Below are 17,308 nucleotides of genomic sequence, written 5' to 3'. Positions count from 1 at the left end.
AATATTGTAATTTTTAACAGGCTGTTTGGGTTGGAATTTTTTTCCCTACACTTCAGCGTTTGGATGTCTATGTGAACAATGTTTTGGTCTGCCCCAAAAATACAGTATGGAACTCCCAACAAAAATACTGTGAACTAAATAGACATCTATACTCAGGTATTTCCTCAGGGAAAACTAACAATGCTCATTATATTTGTATGTAGCTGTATGTAAATGTTCCATGATTAATGTTTTTAGTTCCATGGATATTGATGATGCCAGAGAAAGTAAGATTTTTTAGCCATAACAACTAAATATCAGGATGTGTTTATTTAAAACTAGTGCATTAAAAAATAGTAAATAAATAAAGCTAGTATATATTTGATAGATACACTTGTTGATCCCAATTGAATAAAAAGAAAATGGGCTTTAAAATAATGAGTTAAATCTGTTAGCTGTATACAGGTAAAGTTTCTTGTGTCTAAAGGAAATTTTGCATTTTCACATCCAATTTCTAGTACCAGCACACTATCAAACCAAAATAAAGTACTCCTGTATTCATTATTCACTATGCTCCTCCTTCTGTAATTATCAGAATTTTCATGTACTTTGAGTTATTTTTCTTGTTATTGTTTTGCTAGTGAGTTTGCTTTAAGTTTTCATTATATTCAAATTTTTTTCAGTCAGTACTTAAAATTTTTTTAAATTTTATGTTCTATATTGACATAGTATTATAAAATGCAGGCTCTGGCATTCATAGATTTAGTTTTTCATGTAACTTTGTTGATAGCTAATTGCTTTTAAAAAGAAATGCTATGTAAAATGACAATGATATTTAAAGAACTGACTTTAATTTTGCATGTTTTTTTCTGTGTTTTGTTTCAAATGTGTGAACTTCTTTATCAAGAAATAAGATTTGGGGCCGGGTAGGTGGCGCTGGAGGTAAGGTGTCTGCCTTGCAAGCGCTAGCCAAGGAAGGACCGCGGTTCGATCCCCCGGCGTCCCATATGGTCCCCCCAAGCCAGGGGCGATTTCTGAGCACATAGCCAGGAGTAACCCCTGAGCGTCAAACGGGTGTGGCCCAAAAAACAAAAAAAAAAAAAAAAAAAAAAAAAAAGAAATAAGATTTAGCTTCTTTGTAAATTCTGAATTTAATCAAGTATTAAATGCTGCATGGTAATCGTAACATAAATGGTTAACAATCTGTTTTAACATCTTTCCTTTATAGGCCAGCTTCTGCCCAACCTGAATTCTACCATTCTTGGAGAAAACTATTTTGATAGAACCTACCAGATGCTTTATCTTTTGATTAAAGGAACTATTCCTGTTGAAATCCATACTACAGCAGTCATATTTGTTTCTTTCCAATTGCCAGCGGTAGCTGAAGATGACTTCTATAACTCTCATAGTCTGGTTAGAAATCTTGCTTTGTTTTTAAAGATACCAAGTGATAAAATTCGGGTCAGCAGAATCCTCCAAAGGGAGCATCTACGGAGGAAAAGATCCATGAGACTCATTGTTGAATTGGAGATTGGAGACCCTCCCTCTCAATTTTTAAGCAATGACACTACAGGTATGAATTTTTGACCATTTGAGATTTAAATGTAAGGACCCAATCTATATCCCCAAATAATAGTGCTGAACTTAGTCACATAGATCTCAAGAGATTCAACCCACCCAATGTCCTGACCCTATAAGGACCTAGATACTCTGTCTCTGATATCTCTCCTGAAGACCCAAACCATTGAAAAATATGAAAGATGAAAGAAAACTTCTGTTCTTATTTTGTTACTGTGGTGATTACTACAGTCAACATGAGGAGTTGACTGCATAGAAAAGTCCTGAAAAGTCTTCTAAGAAAGTGGCCTAATAGCTGAGAGATTACAAATAAAAGGAGGAAATACATATAGTTGCAGAAAGTTCAGTGCCTTGGAAAGATGTCAAATAAGTTTTCAGTTGAAAGATGTCAAATAAGTCTTCAGTGGAAGGAATAGGAAGGTCAAGAGACTGAATGGTAGAGTAGTGCTAAGTAAAAGGAGGGGTCCTTTGGAGATGGAGTAGTATATTGGAGAATTTATACTTCTGTAGCAAAGTTTCAGATTTACTCTAGCAAGTGCAAACATGCAAGAATATATAAAAGTCTCATGACTTCATCTTCCTTATAAGGCATTACCCCCTTCTCTGACCTCCCTTCCATACACTCATTTCTAGGTCTCAGATAAAAAAAATGTAAGCTCAACTGTCCTATCAGATTCTGTGTGCATACGCATATGTGTGTGATGCCATGGGTTGTGAGGCATGTGTTGAGACATATCCCCAACCCCCAAAATATCTTCTTGATGCCTTAAATTCTTAGAGTGATTTATTGTGGCTAGGATAAATATTTACCTTTCAAGTTTTCACCTTGCATGTTTCCACCCTATTTATTCAATCTATCTGAAACTTAAGGTATTTCTGAGCTCAACCTCTTCCAATGTTCTCTTATCTCTTCAGCAGGGTAAGTCATCTTCTTTGCATAAATTTTATAAATATTATAATTATGTTCCTGGTTCCTCTCCTTCCCAGGAATTGTCTCTCCAGCTGTAAAGTCCCTTTATGCTATTGTCTTCAATGGTCAAACACAAATCCTCTTACCCTGGCATCTCCCTCTCCAAGATGAGATGGAGGTGTCTCAAGGGATGGTTTCTCATTCAGTAATGAAGCTTAAATTTCCAAGCCCATTTCTTCTCCAAGCCTGGGGGTGGAGGGTTTTAATTTCCAAGGACACGGAAGAGGACTATTCAGTACTGTAGTTAAATAATTGAGTGTTATTAGAAAATCTGCAAAAGTACAATTCCCACATCCATTTTTCTAAAATTCAGAAGATGTTCAAGTTATAAACATTTCAGACTGTCTGGATCTAGCCTTTCAATAAGTCTCCGTATGGATTTTATTAAATGTGTTGACTCTCTTCTATGTAAATCTGGGTATGGGGTGATATTCTCACTCTCTGTAGTTAGGGAATTCATATCTCCAGGAGGGGTGCTTCTATGCACCTGTCACATTGTCATTCTGGATTCTACTAGTTTTTTCTTAGTGGGAATAATCCTATGAGTAAGTAAAGGAAGGCACCTACATTTTGAAGAAATCAAGAGCTGCATACATATGTGTTTTATCAGATCTCCATTGATATTCTTTACTGAGTCATAGCTTGCTTTTTCTCAATAAATCCTGATCTTCCTTGTATTATAGGGGCATAGCTTTGAACCTGACCAGCTCAGGTCCACTCAAGTAGTGGTTGTGGCTCCTTAATATCCCTTAATATTCTTTAATATAATTTTAATCAACTAGGAGATCTCTAGTAAATATGGTAAATATGGTAAATCCATAATATTTACCACAGCCACTCAGATGTCCAAAGACATTATGTTTTATTTTCTATATTGTGTGATCTAATTTTTTCACAATATCTTCAAGCTATCTCTTTTAGGCAGATTTATCTTGTCATATTTATCTAAGTCGGTATAATACAAACTGGGAACATGGAGATAGTGACAGAGTCGGGTTAAGAGGTGGAAGCAGACAAATGGTCCACTTACCAGAAATGGACTAAGATAGGGTGTCAAGTCTGAAGGAAGGGATTACAACTTGGCATGGAGCAATAACACAGCACAGTATTGGGATATGGCAAGATATAGTACATGTAATAATACAGGAAGTCCAGAATTTCCCAGTTTTCTAGGAAGGGATTATTTAAGGGATATTGAGGGAACCTCTGAATATGCAGAATCCTGAGGTCAAGAACTAGAGATCAAGAACTAGAAACCTCAAGTTGAGGTTATTGGTTTTTGGCTATCAGTCCGCAGAAGTGTATGACTTCACAAGTCAGATGGTGGTCAAAATCCAGTGAAAGTAAGTGGTAGAACTGTATTTACAGGAAGCACTTTTGTACCTCTACCATTAGGTGCCATATTTAGGAAACCACCTAGGGGAAGAGTAAACCGATAAAATGCAGACTTAACTCAAGGATTTAGAATTCATTCAAAATAATAGAATTTTTAATTTTATTAAAAAGAATGTTTTATAAAAACATTCTTTTATAAAAAAGAATGTTTAAACTGATAATAGAGCTAGAGGCTCTTCACTCAGAAATCACCACTAGCAGACTGGAGGACTATATGGGATGCCAGGAATTGAACTGGGTCCCTCCTGGATCAGCTGCATGCAAGGCAAATGTCCCATCACTGTGCTATTTCTCCAGCCCCACCCACATTTTTTATTTTATTTTATTAAAGAACTATGATTTACAAAGTTATTCATAGTTGGGTTTTAGACATATATGTCCCAACACTGATCCCACTACCAATATCAACATCCCTTCACTACTGTTCCCATGTTCCTTCTCCTACCCACTGCATCTTGACAGAAAACTTCTTAAGTTTGGTTATTAGCATTTGGGTCTCATAATTTCAGTGTTTATTGACTCTTTAGTTTGGATATTTAGCTCTATCATTCCAAATTCCACTGTTAAACCTGAATCCCATTAATTCTTCACCCCTATTACTTCACATCTATCTATTCTTTCCCTCTTGCCCCCACCTCCACACACACACACACACACACACACACACACACACACACACACACACACAAACACTAACACTGTTTCTTTCCTTCTCTTCCCTATATTCCCTATATATTTAGAATAACTGGATGGGGGCATGCAATGTTGTAAAGGGAGGATATCAAAGTAATTTTATTGAATGAAACTTACTTCAAAAAATGTGAGCAAAGAGAAAGAGGGGAAATAATGTACAGGAGAGAACATGGGTTTCTCCAGAATGGAATACAAAAACAAGCAGAGTTATACAAAGATTAACGATCAAAATACATGTTCAAGAGAGAACAAAGTTGAAGAACAAGCCATGTTTCATTTCTAAATAGAGAATAAGGAAGTATTAAGACGGTTACTTACTCCTTGGTCTTGCATTCCTTTTTTGCATATTGATTTTTATTTATTTTTGTCTTTATTTTCGCTGAAAACATATTATGCTTAGTTTATCATGTTCCTAATCTCATTGAAATGATTTTGTCATGTATGGCTCATGTCCAGATAAGATATTATAAAAATTGTAAAATATGGATCAAGCAGTACAAAACTAAAGTGAAAAACTCACTTATATTCATAATCCTATATTCATATGATGCACCTGCCATAATATTGTTTCCCTGTAGGCAAGATGCACTTATCTGAACTTCAGAAAATTGCTGGTTCTCTTGGAGAAGCTGTAATTTTAGGAAAAACTATGAATATCCTTGGATTTAATATCTCTTCCATGTCTATTAGCAATCCTATTCCGAACCCACATGATTCTGGCTGGATTAAGGTAAGAAGATGCAATGAGAAAAATACAACATTATCTTTTTTAAAATTTTCATTGTGGTCAAAGTAAATTACAAATCTTTCACAGTAATATTTAAGGCACATAGTGACAATGACATCATTACCTTTTAAATGAACCTCTTATTTTAACTATTTTAACTCTATTTCAGACAATAATGGACAGGATGCATCTTTATAATTCACTGTTCTATGTTTTTATGGTATTCATAATTTGATAAATTAGATGAAAAAGGAGTGCGTCCTTTGAAAGCTGTTTACTGAGATAATATTTGCTTTGCTTTGAATATTTATCACAGTGACTTGGGAAAAATACCATAATAGAGTGAACCTACATATTGAATATCTATTTAAATAAACATTATAATCCCTATCCTGGCAATAGCAAGTTTGCTACTGAACGAAATTAATAATGTTAAAGATACTCACCTGCCATGGTCATTCACAGGTGACTGCCCAGCCCGTCAAAAGGTCTGCATTTCCTGTCCATCATGTGGCCCTGGTGACCTTGCTCTCAGTGATTACTCAGCCAGTGGCATCACAGCCAGGACAGCCATTCTCTCAGCAGCCTTCAGTCAAGGCTGTAGATTTGGATGTAAGTTTTAAATCACAACCTGTAGTGAAACCATTGAACTGTGTCTGTTTTGCAGAGCAAGGCCAGGAAAATTGCTCAAAGGGCTAATGTGCATGTTTTGCAGGTGGGAGGACTATGTTCCATCTCTGGCTTCACACAGTCCCCTAATTACCACACTGGATATAACCCCTGATCATTCTGAGGTTGACCAAAAAACACACCAACCCCCTAGCCACCTGGGCCATAGAAAACTATGGAGGGTGAAATAATTTACAAAAACTGGCACACTGGAAGTGGAGCACAGCACTGACCCTTAAAAGCCAAACTAATGCTAGTGATTGTCATCTTTCACTGTTTTCATAGAAAGGATTTTCATTGAACTTGCTCCAATGCCCATATTTGTAGATTATTTGTGGAAGAAAAGGAGCATTTGTATATTTTGGATTTGTTTGGTTTATTCTTATGTGGTGGGAGGTTATGCCATGTGGTTATATAAATGCAGTGGGCACAGGTATTCAGGGGACATCAGGACTATAGCCTGTACAACTTTGGGTATTATGCAGTGCCAGGTATCAAACTTGTAGCCTTGCACATACAAGACATGTGATCTATCAGTTGATCCTTATCCCTGTTCCATAATTTACATTGAGAATGAAGTATTATTCTTTAAAACAAATAACTTTGCGAGGCTAGAGCAATAGCACAGTGAGTAGGGTGTTTACCTTGCACATGGCCAACCCAGGTTAACTCCCTGGTATCCCATCTTGTCCCATGCACCTGCTAGGAGTAATTTTTGATAGCAGAACCAAGAGTAACCTCTGAGCACCACAAGGTATGGTCTAACCCCTCTCCCCCCTCCAAAAAAAGAAATAAACTTTGCATGTAATCTTTTGAGAAAAAGGCAAATACCTGGGAGTTCTCAGAGGCTACTCACAGCAGAGTGCTCAGGGGTGCTGAGTCACAAGCCCAGAGCTCCTGCATGTAAAGCAAATAATCTCTTACTTTGACTCATCTCCCTGGCTCTCTTTTGTATATTTTCCCTTTTGTATTTTTATAAATTAAAAAGTTATTGTTTTTCATTAGGTTGGTTGTGTGTCAGTTGGAATTACTTCACTGACATTGAAGGCAATATTAAAAGATGCCAATAACAAGCAAATCAGTGGTCTTAGTGGAAATACAACAATTCCATTCAGCGGCTGCTGGGCCAACTACACAGACCTCACTCTAATTAGGGCAGGTAAGTATAATATTTTGGCTTCAAATATATATTCACATATATATCCATAAATAGGGTATAAGAAAATTTGAATTAAATATACCATAATATTCTGTTAACTAAATTACAAAAATTAGAACAATATAAGCAGTTTTATTTCAGAAAACATTTAATAATCTAAAAAATATAGTCTATAATATGCAGAAGAAAAATCAAGATAATGTAAGAAAATTAGAAAAATTAAGCATATTTATCAAAACTACCATGATCACACTTCTTATTCATTTCTATATTTTCTAAATTTTCTCACTTATATATGTTACATTAGAAGGAAGAAATAGGGGCCAGAGTGATAGTACAGCGGCAGGGCATTTGCCTTGTAAGTGGCAGACCTGGGTTCAGTTCCCAGTATCCCATATAGTCCCCCAAGCTTGCCAGGAGCGATTTCTGAGTGCAGAGCCAGGAATAACCTTTTAGCACTGCTTTGTGTGGCTGGAGTAGGAGGAGAGAAAGAGGGAGAAAGAGGAGGGAGTGGAGGAGCAAAATTAGAGTGAGGGAATTGGATTTTAGTTCTTCCTAAAAAGAAAGGAAAGAAACTATCATGATTTTGGGCAATAGCACAGCAGATAGAATGTTTGCCTTGCATGTGGTCAACCCAGATTAGATTCCCAGCACCACACATTGCATATAGAGTCCATCATACGTGATCCCTGAGCACAGAGCCAGAAAGAAAACCTAAGTACAACCAGTGTGTCCCCCCAAAAAAGAAACGATCATGATTTCAAAGGTCCTCTGCATTAATTAAACCAGTTGATGTGGAATATTATGACATATTCTGAGAACAAAAGAAATGTCTCATTGATTCTTACAAAGTACACATTGAATGCATTTGTGCTATTGTTTCTCATATCATTATAGTAGATACTGAGGTCTGAGTTGAGGTGAGAAGATTAATGGAGGTCTCTCAAGTATATGCAGTTCATCCATTTCATTCCTGGATATACTCTATATAATATTACCAATAGACTATAATCATGGGGTTCTATTTTTAAGACATCTAATTTTAAAGTTTCATTACTTTGGCATGAGAAGAAAGGCACTTTTTAAAATTTTTATTGAGACCATTGTGAATTAGAAGTCCTTCACGGTTGTATGTCAGGCATATAGTGACAGTGAACTAGGGGCATTCTCACCACCAGTGTTGAACTCCTTCCACCATAGTTCCCAGCATGCATCCTGTACCTCCACTTCTAGTGTAATAGCTCCATTTTATGTTTATCTTATTAGTTTGGGTCTCTTGATTCTATTGTCATTGACTTTGGCTTGAGCATTTTTTCCAACCCAATGCACCTGAGACCAGTTGGCCACTAGACTCCATGAAAAGGTGCTTGATTTTAATGAGTAAAGCTCTGCCACCAAATCATATGGAGATAAAATAAGAAGCATCATTGTAGAAAATAATACCGTATTTACCATAAAAACAACAAAGATAATAGTTAGGTCCATGGGCACACCAGCAGTGTTAGAGCACTTTCCCAATTCAGGGAAAGTTGTTCAGGGATTGCTCCTTTGAAGTGCTCCCTTGCTTGAGCTTTGATCTCCTGCATGAAAACATGAATAGTGCTCTCTCTCTAGCATCAGAATTCTTATATATTTACATATCAAATTGTTAAAAAAAAAAAAAGGTGCAACTAACACAAAGCTTTAGGATATTTTTTTCAAGCTGAATGTAAAAATAATTATGAGATAGAGTATTCTATATAATAAAGGTCATCCATTTTGAATATTATAGAATACATTCTTCTCCTGTAATGATAGGCCTAGTCAAAAGGCTAGAGAGGTAGAACAGTGGTAAGGCACTTGCCATGTACATAGTAAATCCAGGTTTGATCCCTGGCATCACACATGGTCCCACACACAAGGTGATCCCTAAACACAGAGCCAGGAATAAGTAAGCCCTGGGCAACTCTGGGTATGAGAAAGTTAAAGTGAAAGGAAAGGAAAGGAAAGGAAAGGAAAGGAAAGGAAAGGAAAGGAAAGGAAAGGAAAGGAAAGGAAAGGAAAGGAAAGGAAAGGAAAGGAAAGGAAAGGAAAGGAAAGGAAAGGAAAGGAAAGGAAAGGAAAGGAAAGGAAAGGAAAGGAAAGGAAAGGAAAAATGAAAGGAAAGGAAAGGAAAGGAAAGGAAAGGAAAGGAAAGGAAAGGAAAGAGGAAAGGAAAGGAAAGAGGAAAGGAAAGGAAAGGAAAGGAAAGAGGAAATGAAAGGAAAGGAAAGGAAAGAGGAAAGGAAAGGAAAGGAAAGAGGAAAGGAAAGGAAAGGAAAGGATAAAGGAAAGGAAAGGGGAAAGGAAAGGGGAAAAGAAAGGAAAGGAAAGGAAAGGAGGAAAGGGGAAAGGAAAGGAGGAAAGGGGAAAGGAAAGGGAAAAGGAAAGGAAAGGAAAGAAGGAAGGAAGGAATAAGAAAGTATGGAAGGAATGAAGAGAAGAAAATAAGGAAAAAAGAAAGGTAGAAAAGGAGGAGAGAGGGAAGAAGGAAGGAGGGAAGGAGAGAGGGAAGCGGAAGGGAGGAAGAATGGATGGAAGGAAAGAAGAATGGTTGGAAACAGGTGGATCTGAAGAGAAGCAAACTAAAATAAAGTTGAACACTGGGATTTTTTTTTTCTTCCCTAGGATCAAATTTGAAGATTGAATTCATACTGGAGAATGTTGCTCAAGCAGAGTCCAAGGCCTTCAGCCTTCCCACGCAGTCTGTCTCCATGGGTGGTGGCAGCGGCATTGGTGGTGGTAGTGGTGGCAGTAGTGGCAGCAGCAGTAGCAAAGCATCAACTGTGGGCCCAGCTTCCCAGATGATAATGCTGGTAATGAGCTGTCTTCTAGGAAGAGCATTGCTCCTAGAAATAATTATGGCGGCAGTCATGATCTTGAACATAATTCTAGGTAAGCACAGTTCATTTGTTGAATACCATTAGTTTAATATCACGTCTCTCTCCACTAAACTCATGAGGGTGATGAATATTGTATAATATTCCTGGTAAATACTTATGGAGTAAAACCTGAGCACACAATTATTATGCATGACACCACAGGGACACAAAGACAGTTTTAGCTTTTGCAGAAAGAACCTCAAGTTCATAGATAAGAAAAGCCATTTTTTTGAGGCAAAATCATTCACATTCCGTGGTGACATGAGAATGGGATGAGGAAGGAAGGAACCCAAGGATGACTACATGGCAAAAGATGACAACTATGGGGCCCGGAGAGATAGCACAGCGGTGTTTGCCTTGCAAGCAGCCGATCCAGGACCAAAGGTGGTTGGTTCGAATCCCGGTGTCCCATATGGTCCCCCGTGCCTGCCAGGAGCTATTTCTGAGCAGACAGCCAGGAATAACCTCTGAGCATCGCCAGGTGTGGCCCAAACACCAAAAAAAAAAAAAAAAAAAAGAAAAGATGACAACTATGCAAGCACGGGCTGTGAGTTCAATCCTCAGCACCCCCCATGCTCACTCAACACAGGTGCTCTGTGCTGTAACCAAGTGTGAAAATCATGCACACAGTCAGGTAGGTGCAGGGCCAGGAGAGACAGCTGTAGAAGTCACATGTGTGAGTACCAGGGTGACCTCCAGCCAGTCCAGCAGTCACAAATTTGGCGAGTGTAAACTCAGCAAGTTAATGTGCAAAATACGACATTGTCAGACTGTCATACCTAGGAGTCAGAGAGATAGTACCATGGGTAGGACCTTTGCTTTGCATGCAGCTGTCTCATGTTGGAATTATGCCACCTAGTTTGGTCCCCTGAGTCCACCAGCATGATCCTTGAAGACAGTGCCCTGAGTAAGCCCTGAACACTGGCATGTGTGGCCAAAAATTAGTACCATACCCAGCAAACCCCAAGGAGTGTGTAAGGAACCAACTATATGTGTGAACCCCAGCGAATATCACAACTGATCACGTGTAACCACCAGTAATCACAATAGAAACAAAGGGAAGGGGAGAGATAGCGTGGAGGTAAGGCATTTGCCTTGCACGTAGAAGGACGGTGGTTTGAATCCTGGCATCTCATATGGTCCCCGAGCCTGCCAGGAGTGATTTCTGAGCGTAGAGCCAGGAGTAACCCCTGAGCACTGCTGGGTGTGACCCAAAGATCAAAAAAAAAAGAAAGAAAGAAAGAAAGAAAGAAAGAAAGAAAGAAAGAAAGAAAGAAAGAAAGAAAGAAAGAAAGAAAGAAAGAAAGAAAGAAAGAAAGAAAGAAAGAAAGAAAGAAAGAAAGAAAGAAAGAAAGAAAGAAAGAAAGAAAGAAAGAAAGAAAGAAAGAAAAAAGGGAAAAAGGAATGAAGAAAAAAAAAAGAATATGGGCAGTGAGAAGCTCAGGGAAGATCAGGATTCTTTGGACAACACAGGCTGAAACTCTCGCATGCGTAGGTGTGCAGTTGCTGAAAATAAAAATCAAACCACTTTTTCCACACTTGGAAAGGAGTCCAAGAGCTATGGCTCTAGCCTCTTCTGGGCCACATGCCATGGCCAGAACCAATCACCATGAAACAGAGCCACTATCTTTGAATTCTTCTGCACTGGGTCACCTGGAGTAGGGTTCTGAGAAAGAGGAGAATCAAGTGCCTAGGGGCAGTACTGACAGATGGTCTGAAAGACAGTGAGTGACTATTAGGGAGATTAATAAGAAAACTTTTTTTCTAGGAAGATGGCAGTTGCTGTCAGACCATCAGCAGCCTTTTACAGATGGGGCCATAAAAAATGAATAACCTATGGGAATGGGGGACATGGGGCCAGTATAGGGAGAAGAGGTTCTGAACAAAAGAAAGGGAGAGGGGAGCAAAGTCTTTGTCCATGCCACATGCTTAGTGAGGAATTCATCTTCCTGTGCCAATTGTGCTTCTCTGCCTGATCCCGACCCCCCCTCCTACCCTCTCAGTTTGTGCCAGTGTCTTTTTTCTAATACCTCAGGCTGGTCCCTACTTCAAGCTATCCATCCCTTGAGTTGCCCTGATGCACCAGTGTCTATCCATGATGCCTCATGTCTGCCCTTCTTCTAAAGTCCAGCCACTCCTTGCTCTCACTTGTAACTTGACTTGACCATTTACCGTCACCTCTTGCAATTTCTGCTCTTAAAAGTTTCTTTCTGGTTCCTTTTCAACCAGCCCTCCCTATTTTTGACCTTTATTTTTCCAGAAGATCATGGAGTGCCATGGTCCTCTCAAACCCTAGGGGACACCTTGCTACATGCAATTTATTATTGACCCCACAGTCTTGAATACTAAGTCTTATCAAATCTTAAAAGATTTTGCTATAAATAGCAAAGATTCTTCTTATTTTCTTTTGTTTCCTCCTCAAGGTAACTTATTCTACTCCATAAATCTATGTTTTGATTCCAGATCCTGCCCCCAAATGAAGTCACTTCCACCATGCTTCCCTTCTTCCTTCCCACTTTGCTACATTTTATTCTCCTTGGGTTCAATTGTACTTTGCTTATACTATTCTTACAGCAATCCCCATTGCGTATTTGTGTTAAACTTAGACACATACTCATCTGTATCTTCCTCCTTAAAATGTGGGCACTTAATCTAGTAATAAAGATATTACAATGATCCTTTCCTCTGACTTAAAGCATATTACTGGCTATGATTTAATAATTCCTATTGGTGAATTTTGAGTTTCCTTGTGAAATACATTGTAAGTTTCTATTTACTTTTATACAGCTTAGTGCTGATAACTGGAAGGCTTTCAAGATGCAGATTTTTTATAGTTTTTTATCTATTTTTATATAATTTTATAGTTTATTTTTTAAGTTTTGGGGGTCATAATCATCTATGCTTAGAGGTTACTCCTGACTCTTTGCACAGGGGTCATTCCTAGACGTGCTCAGATGATGATACATAGTACCAATGATTAAACTGGGGTCAGCCATTTAAAAAGCAAACACTTTAACTCCTGTACAATCTTTAAAAATCTTTTTCAAGTCATTGATAAAGTACATCATTCCCAATAAAATTTAGGATTTTTCTAAATTAAAAAATAATAATAGTTTCTCTTTTTTCTGTCATTCTTCAAGTAGGATCAGATATAATATAAGCATCATTGTTTTATTTGGGGGACACACCAGCAGTGCTCAGGGCCTACTCCAGGATCTGTGCTCAGAAATCATTGCTCGTAGGAGTTGGGAGACCATATGGGGTATTGAGGAACAAACCCAGGTTGGCTATGTTCAATGCAAGCACTATTTATACTGCACTTTATCTCTGGCCCAGTATATTTTTTTCTCATAATTTTCTTTTACTTTATTTGTGGGAACATGGTTATGATAATGTTAGTGTTCATCCTTTCCATGTAAAATTTTACTGCTCTTCCACATTCACCCAAGGGTCAAAGACCCTCATCACTGCCCTTCTACTTCTTCTATTCTTTCATTAAATTGTTTACAATAGGGGCAGAGTGGTGGCACAGAGCAGTAAGGCATCTGCATTGCCGGCACTAGCCTAGGACAGACACGGTACGATCCTCCAGCATCCCATATGGTCCCCCAAGCCAGAAGCAATTTCTGAACGCATAGCCAGGAGTATCCCCTGAGAGTCACCGGATGTGGCCACTCCCCCAATAAACAAAAAATATTGTTTACAATAGTATTAATATTGAAATTGTTTTTCATACTTGCAGTGTAGCTACACAACAGTGTTAAGATCACTCCATCACTATCCCAAGGTCGCCCAACCCCAAAAGGCAAAATTTAAATTAAATAATACCATGTATAATTATCAATATTCTTTCTCCATAGCTTCAAAAATGAATGCTTTTTAATACCAAAATTGGCACACTTTTTTGTTTATCCAGCATGCTCAGATGTTGGTTATACCTGGATTTGCACTTAGAAACTCTGCTTGGCAGATTTGAAGGACCATATGGGAAGCCAGAGATCAATCCCTGTCAGCCACGTGTAAGGCAGGAACCCTACCTGCTGTGCTATCACTCTGGCCCCAAAATTGGTAACTCTAAAATACTACTTTTTAATATTTTTGAAATACTACTTTTGCTTTTTATCTAGACCATGAGCTATTAAAAATTAAAATTAATAAAGTTTAACCTAAGTAATGTGATATAAAAATTTGATTTTACTATTACATAACATATATATATATATTTGCATTGTTTTCACTTTTCAGGAAGAAACTACCTAGAATTGCTCCAAAGACCAGGCTAAAACAACAACTAATAGATTACTATACAAGAAATGTACATTACCTATTTTGTTGCACAAGAAAAGGATCTCTAGCATTTTCAAAAAGGATACCAAGTATATTTTATAGCGGGTAAAATGGACTCAGTAATCATTTTTAAGTACAAGAGATCAATTTTATTCAGAATAAAGTTAACTGATTCTTTACATATTTGTGTGTCCTTACTTCACTGAATTCAACAATACTTTCAGAACATTCATTTGAATATCAACATAACATCTCCAAGTTGCTATACCAACAAATCCTATCATCCTTTTAAGAATAAAAGAGTTTTTCGAAGTTTGACTTTAACCTCTTTGTTTCTGGTGGGGTGGAAGGGTTAATAGACAATGCTGCAGGCTTACTCCTGGCTCTATACTCAAAGAATCACTCTTAGTAGTGCTCAACTGACTATGTGATGCCAGGAATACAACCCAGGCCGAACACATGCAAGACAGGCACGTTACTCATTTACTGATCTTCCAGTACCTTAATCTCTCTAGATCAGACTGGAAAGCATTTTGATTTCTTTAATTAATTGAGGGACATAATTTTCTCAATTCAGTTATGAAGCTTTGATTTCCAATTATCTGAATCATTTTTGCTTTTAAGGTTTTTGAAGAAAGGGCATTGTAATAGACATTTTTGTTTTCAGACATTGCTGTTTTTCAGATCTGTAGTAATCTTGGAACCTTAAATTTTTGCCCCTGAGAAACTCTCCTAAGAAATCTCTCTGGAACAGACTTTTTGCACAAGTCCCAACTCCTTTTACCTGTCCTTTCTTCCCAGTCAAAACATTACTATCCTGAGACCTCCTAGCAAAACTTAATCTTCAAAGAACTGCCACTCAAAAAATCCTTCTGTTGGGGCCAGAGTGATAGTAAAGTGGGTAGAGCATTTGCCTTGCACTATCTGTCCTGGGTTCAATCCCTGGCATCTCATATGGTCACCAGAGCCTGCCAGGAGTGATTCCTGAGCACAGATCCAGGAGTAACCCCTGAGCACTGCTGGGTTGTAGACCCAAAACAAACAAACAAAAATGTCCTTCTCTAACCTTTTTCTGGTACTTCCACTGATATTATGTCCTTGCCAATATTTCCAGTATCTGGTTAAAAACCATATCCTTACAACATACAGAAGCAATCTCTATCTAGAAGAAGCTTTGCAGCAGCAGAGAAGGTGCTGCCCCATATCACATTCTTCAACCAATAAAGTATGAAGAAGCATCTACTAGCATGCTGGTCATCTGGCTAGATGCCAGACGAAAAAGCCAAGCGAATACCTGCTTTCAAGAAACTTGCTATCAGGTGGTGTTTCTTCATTAGGCCACCATGCCTCCTCAGGAGTGGTCATCTCAGATAATCCTGCATTTTATTTATTTCTCAGTGCTCTTCTTATTTGGAAGGTGCCTCTCATCTATTTCCTTCCTCATAGAATCATAGAATGGCCATCTAGTATCAATGATGTGTGTTCTCTCTTTCATTCACTCTCTCTTACTCTCTCTCTCATGCCATACTGTATCAAAGTCACCTTTTTTCTTCTTTTATCTCTTTTCTTACTAATATTTTCCCCCAGCTTTTCTCCTTCTCCTTCTCCTCCTCCTCCTCCTCCTCCTCCTCCTCCTCCTCCTCCTCCTCCTCCTCCTCCTCCTCCTTCTTCTTCTTCTTCTTCTTCTTCTTCTTCTTCTTCTTCTTCTTCTTCTTCTTCTTCTTCTTCTTCTTCTTCTTTCTTCTTTATCTTCTTCTTTTCTTCTATTTCCTGAGATTTTCTTTCTACTATTATCTTCCCAGGTAAACTCTTGAAGGAAAAATAGCATCTTTCCCCAGAGTCTTCTCATTAGAGTCTGGTAAATGAAAGGCTCAAGGGTTTTCTTTACTGTAAGGAAATCCAAATTTATGCAAAAATACTTAGATTTACTACTGATAAATGTTAATCACTTTTCTGGCTAGTAAGATTAACAGTGCCCTAGGGTGATTATAGCAAGAGATGGAATGCAGAACTATGTAAGGCTTCTCTGAATTCTCTTAGCTGTTCCAAATGCTTCCTAAATATCACTTGCTGGCAGGCTAACTTTTCTGAGGACCAACTATGTACTATGAATATGGTTACACTGTCTTTGGGAAGCAAGACCTCCATATTAAGCATTTAATTTGGAAATTTTTCTGAGTGAAAAATAAAACTTTTTGTAGAATGAGAGGTTTTGGTTAATTTTGGTTGACTCTGTTGGGATTTTGCATTCCCCAATTTTACTATCTTGAAATAACTAAATCTTCTAATGTTGTGAAAGATACTTAAATGTACTAGCTCTTATTGCCACATCAAGGGAAACACTTAAATTAGGCCCCAGGGAATAGTAAATTTGTGTCCCTATGGTTTTTAACATACAAAATCATGCTGACATATCTAATTAGAGAACAAGTGGTTGAGACAGACTGTGGCAAAAGGGAAGGGCTGTTGGTTAGCTTGTACAAGTGTGCCACTTTATCTGGAGTGCACGTGTATGTGTGCAAAACAGAAATCTTCTTGTATTATTATAACATAGATTTATTTTTGTTTTGTTTTTATTATATCCCACCATTCTCTTCTTGACTTTAGAATTTTATTTGAAATTTTGCTATGTATCTTATGGGAGATAAGATCTTTCTTTGGTATTTATGCTTTTAGTGTTTTTATTTTATTTTATTTTACTTTTTTTTTTCTTTTTGGACCACACCCGGTGATGTTCAGGGGTTACTCTTGGCTATGTGCTCAGAAATCTCTCCTGGCTTCGGGGTGGGAGGCCATATGGGACATGGGGGAATGGAACCGTGATCCATCCTAGGTTAGTACTGCAAGGCAAACGCCCTACCACTTGTGCCACCGCTCTGGCCCCTTTTAGTGTTTGGCTTTTTCTAGTCTGATTACAAAGTGCCTTGATTTTTCAATTTGGGTTGTATGGT

At 38.0% G+C, this 17,308-nt stretch overlaps 1 protein-coding gene across 1 annotated transcript in view; it reads left to right on the top strand.

Annotated features, from left to right (window-relative positions):
* The window catches only part of PKHD1L1 (PKHD1 like 1), a 187,918-nt gene extending 177,803 nt beyond the window's left edge, over positions 1-10,115 (top strand). The window contains exons 72-77 of the mRNA XM_049772942.1: positions 21-156; positions 1,208-1,552; positions 5,194-5,345; positions 5,808-5,954; positions 7,017-7,170; positions 9,817-10,115. Coding sequence (XP_049628899.1) covers positions 21-156; positions 1,208-1,552; positions 5,194-5,345; positions 5,808-5,954; positions 7,017-7,170; positions 9,817-10,115 — 1,233 coding nt within the window. The remainder of the gene's footprint in view (positions 1-20; positions 157-1,207; positions 1,553-5,193; positions 5,346-5,807; positions 5,955-7,016; positions 7,171-9,816) is intronic.
* The last annotated feature ends 7,193 nt before the right edge of the window (positions 10,116-17,308 follow it).

This window comes from Suncus etruscus, chromosome 5 (assembly GCF_024139225.1).
Source record: "Suncus etruscus isolate mSunEtr1 chromosome 5, mSunEtr1.pri.cur, whole genome shotgun sequence".
Lineage (NCBI taxonomy): Eukaryota > Metazoa > Chordata > Mammalia > Eulipotyphla > Soricidae > Suncus > Suncus etruscus.
The sequence above is the reverse complement of the archived record's forward strand: the minus strand, read 5'-3'. Positions and strand labels throughout refer to the sequence as shown.